Source organism: Berghia stephanieae, chromosome 8 (genome assembly GCF_034508935.2).
Source record: "Berghia stephanieae isolate SIO BIC M18660-M18661 chromosome 8, UCSD_Bste_1.3, whole genome shotgun sequence".
Taxonomy (NCBI): Eukaryota; Metazoa; Mollusca; class Gastropoda; order Nudibranchia; family Aeolidiidae; genus Berghia; species Berghia stephanieae.
The window spans coordinates 22,318,245-22,323,244 of NC_088367.1; the positions used below are offsets into that span (position 1 = coordinate 22,318,245).

General features: G+C 35.3%; 1 protein-coding gene and 1 long non-coding RNA gene across 6 annotated transcripts in view; both read right to left on the reverse strand.

Moving 5' to 3' along the window:
- The window catches only part of LOC144978380 (uncharacterized), a 397,383-nt gene that overhangs the window by 94,973 nt on the left and 297,410 nt on the right, over positions 1-5,000 (reverse strand). The gene's annotated exons all lie outside the window — the stretch shown is intronic.
- LOC144978378 (beta-1,4-galactosyltransferase galt-1-like) overlaps positions 1-5,000 on the reverse strand; it is a 29,819-nt gene that overhangs the window by 12,023 nt on the left and 12,796 nt on the right. For all 5 annotated transcript variants that reach the window (XM_078924327.1, XM_078924330.1, XM_078924328.1 and 2 more), the window contains one exon: positions 1,175-1,282. In XM_078924327.1, coding sequence (XP_078780453.1) covers positions 1,175-1,282 — 108 coding nt within the window. The remainder of the gene's footprint in view (positions 1-1,174; positions 1,283-5,000) is intronic.

Consider the following 5,000-nt stretch of genomic DNA (forward strand, 5'->3'; position numbering starts at 1 on the left):
GAAAAACCGCATTGTCCTCCGTACTAAAGTCACAACAAGATCTTGACAGCTTCAAAACTCTGGCCCAGGACCGTGACCAATGGAAACAATAAATAACAACATGGATGGAGAGAGCAGCTATACTCATCTAGGTTTTACAAAATCTGTGACTGAATCTCACAATTCTCAGCAAGCGTCATTCAGACTGCGAGGTTTACTACTTACATAGCGAATACAATTTCTAAAAGAAAAATTGAGCTTTTTATATAGCGCAATATCCACTAAACGTTCTCAACGCGTTTTACAAGCGGTCCCTGGCCAACACCAACACTTAATATGAAGGAGGTGAAATGACGCCTGTTAGGCGATATTATAATTTTTTCGGACAGAGACAACGCTGTAAACGGCCAGATACTCATTTTACACCTGAGTACGGTGAGAGAATGTGACTAAAGAGTCTTTTCCAAGGACTCAATTATGCGCCGAGCGAGGCTCGAACCCAGGACCTTCCAATCCGAAAGCGAGTCTCATGCCACAAGACCACATAGCCGCACAAATCTATCTCCTGAAAATTACGAATTTTTACTTTTTTTTTTCAGTCTGTAGGTTTGGGTAAGGCGTCTCGCCTTGTCACTCAAGCTGGTGACCGAATAGATGACAGGGATCTTGGAAAGTCTGGTCCCGAAGTTGTGTTCCCGTGTAAGGCATTTAATGCAGCTTATCTCACTCGATTCAGGCCTGAATGAGTACCTGGCTTTTAAAGGCGTTAACCAACACTGTAAGGACGTGTAGTCCAAAAAGGACACCTAATAGGCAACTAGCACTGGATGAAATGGACAATATGGTTTCAAATGGCCTGCTGAAGGAATAAAGAAACCAGCGTGAAGCGCATTGAGCACGATAAATCCGCGGAAATACGTTATACAAATGTTCATATCAATTTTGTCATATTTCTAACCAAAGTAACTATCTGACATAAGCATCAAATCTAATTCATTAGTTTTTTTTTAAAGGTGTTATTCACGTCGGTAAAATTTGAACAGATGGGCAAAATTGTTCTCTGTATATTACATGAAGTATTATCGCTTTAATCATATTTTAGTTGTAGACTGAATAAGGATTAAGAACCCAACACAATCCGTCATTAATAATGTTGATATATTAATGAATATTGAGATACGAAATTTTATCTAACCTCACAATTTGGTATTTCATTAAACTTTTGGAGTTTGTATCCCAGGAGACGAACATGTCCTCTGTCCAGATAAGCTGAAAACACATGCAGCTTTTTGTCGACTACAGCCTTGGGATGACAAATACATTGTTTATTAAATAAATAAGTGAATAATTAAGCAAATACATAAATTAATAATGGAAAAAAAATATAAAAAGCTAAATTAATAGAAAAATAAATTGTGACCCATCGTCTCAAAACGGTATTATGTCGGGCGGAACGAACCATATGCTTAAAAGCCGAATTAAATGTTAAACTGGTCAAAAATATAAATAGGAAGAAAAACAGTCTGATTGATCTGGAGATAAATATATAGATAGATTGATAGATAGAGGGAGAGATAGATGGATGGATAAATAGATAGAAAAGGATAGATAGTAGATTAATAATAATAATAATAATAATAATAATAATAATAATAATAATAATAATAATAATAACAATAATAATAATAATAATAATAATAATAATAATAATAATAATAATAATAATAATAATAATAATAATAATAATAATATTAATTATGAAAACAGTAATAATAATAAAAATAATAATAATAATAGTAATAATAATAATAATAATAATAATAATATTGATAATAATAATAATATTAATAATACTAATAATAACAATAGTAATAGTAATAATTATTATAATAATATTGATAATAATAATAATAATAATAGTAATAATAATAATAATAATAATAATAATAATAATAATAACAATAGTAATATTATTATTATAATAATAATAATAATAATAATAATAATAATAATAATAATAATAATAATAATAATAATAATAGTAATAATAATAATAGTGATAAGAATAATAATAAGAATAATATGAATAATAACAACGACAATAATAAATGATAATTAATAATAAAATAATAATGTAATATTGGTATTATTATTAACAACAGCTTATGTTTGTTTGTTTTAAATGGTTTTACGGCGCTTGCAACACATTTAGAAAATTGGATAGTGAAAAGATTCTAGATGTACAATAAAAAGGACTTGAGGAAAAAAGTAAGACAAAGGGGAGTGGTTCAAATAGGGAACAGATGTAGATTCCAAGAACACACTATCAGTGTACTTAGTTCGAGATCACCTAATTGTCTCACCCATACACCAGCACAATATCCCACTAAGAGGAATACACTCAAATGCTTACATTATGCATTCAAACAAACATAATAATAAATATCAGAGAGATGATTTACACTGAAAAAAAATCATCTCCCAAAACAATAACTATGCATTTGACTGTTTCCCTCCCAGCCAAGCACTACGGACAGGGCCAGAGCAAAACCAAGTAATCTCATTCCAAGACAAAGACAGAAAGCAAATTGGAAAACAGATATAGGGGGATAGAAGACAGTAATTGCCTCCCTGCCCACTATGGGAGGTTGGAAACTGGAAACTCCACCAGAACAAGAGCTTAAATAGCATTTAATCCATACAAGGCTCTATAAGCTTTACAACAACAAACAACTCTCACGCTCACACAAACCCATGATTACAGACATACACACTAACACACACACACACACGCACTCTTTCTCTCTCTCTCTCTCTCTCTCTCTCTCTCTCTCTCTCTCACACAGACAAGAAGGAAGTCCCATTCAGAACAAAAACTATAACGCTAAAGAAATTGATCCCTAAAATACAGTCTTTAATTTAGATTAAAAACAGCTAAACAGCCCGATTCCCTCAGCTCTTGTAGGAGAGCGTTCCACGTTTGTGGCCCTTAACAAGAGAACGCTCTCCCACCGAGATTTGTATTTGTTTTTGGTATAAGTTGCCGAGAGGAATCAGACGAGGATCGCAACATTCTTGGAGTAACAGAGATAAGTAGGTCGGGGTTGATCCTTTGGGGCAGCGATAAAGAAGGGCTGCAGCTCTGAATTTAATGGTATTAGCTATTACCATCAACATCTCAAGCAGGATTGGCGGCCCACGAAAGATAGAAAGATAGATCTAGAGAGATATATTATATATTTAACAAAACAATAAATTTAGATTGTAGATAGACAGAGATTGATTGAGAGGAATGGTCAGATACATAGATAAATTGTATAATATACAAACTACAGGATTTAAAATTAGATGTTTTTACTAACCAATCTAATAAAAACTCTATGGGGAAATTCTTTTTTTTTTTTTCATTAGCAAAATTCCGAAAAGTGGTAGTCATAACAGAAAAATACAAGAAAAAAATAATTCACTCAAAAAATCTGTCTGCCTCTAGAAAGAGGAAGGGGAAGAGGAGAAAGAGGAGGAGTAGGACTAGAAGAAGGAGGAGAAGGAGGAGGAAGATGAGAACGAGGAGGAGGAGGAGGAAGAGGAGGGGGATGAGAATTGAAAGAATTCGAAGGTTGACTGAAGTGAAGAATGTGTCAATAAAGATCAGAGATGATAAATTGAAATGGTTCGGACATGTAAGAGACGAGAGAGGGGGTACGTTAAAAGGAAAGTATTGGACTTACAATTAGAGGGAAAGAGGAAAAAGGGACGCCCAAAGACTAGATGGTTGGATAAGGTAAAGGACGCTATGAAAGAACTGGGCCTGGAGGAAGATGATGCTCTGAAGCGAGATGCATGGAGATGTGGCATTCATTATGGCAACCCTGCAAAATGCGGGATAAGCTGAAAGAAGAAGAGATCCTCTTTCTGGGTAAGTTGAGCACCCTTGCTGTCTTCATTTACACTAGCTTTTGGTCTACTTGTTTTGTTTGCATTTTCAAGATAATATCATAGGCTTTCTTTACATTCACGTGCTGCATCCCATGATCAGTGTCTCTGCATTGTCCCATTACCCAGCTTTCCTTTGCTTTGCGCATATTTTTCATGACTTCTGCATAGAGATTTCCTCCCGGATTCTTCATCATGGTTTTTGTCTCTCTTCAGTTCTCTCGTTTTGTCGCATAATTCCAATATATCATCCGTCACCATGATCTGATTTTTCTTCTTCTTTGTCCCAAAACCTCTTCTGCAGTCGTACGCAGATCACCGATGCTACTCGTGAAAGTGTTTATGTCGTTGTCAATAAGGTTTGGACCCTACAAACTTTCCTCAAATTTGTGCTTGGAACTCTTCTGCTATCGTGGGGTCCTCAACATCAAATCTTAGGCGTGTCACCATGGCAGGGCGTTTAGTCTGTAGTTTCAGACTCAGGGGGCAGAGCACCATATCGTGATCACTGCCTATATCAGCGCCATGATAGGTTCTTGTTTTTGCTTTGACTTAAACCGTTGAGGGGTCAAAATATAGTCAATTTGATTGTGATGTATTCCGTCGGGAGAGTGCCAACTTGTTGTTCTTGATTGCTTGTGAGGATGTAGTGTATTTGCAAGCATTGATTTGTCTGTTTTGGCAAACTCTAAGAGTCTTAGTCCTCTGTCATTTGTTGTTCCGTATTCAAGCTTCCAATTTTGCCTGCCCAGTCTTGATACGCATCCGTCCCCATCTTGGCATTCCAATCTCTCATTACCACGAGTATGTATTTTTTGGTACCTTTGACTTCCGAAACCTTTGCCAAGAAGCGGCGATCATTCAAGTTGAGTGCATATTTTCCTTCCTTATTGAATTTCTAGGCATAGGTTTCTTGTTTCAAGTTTTCATGTAAGTTATTTATTGTATGTATTACGATTCATATTTACCCCTCATCAACATGCAAATCGTCCACACCTCGTCGTAATGTTCAGAATTCTAATCGATTTGATCCAATTTACGTCCGCCATTTTAAAATCCCTTAACTCATCAGCACTGCCATTGAACAC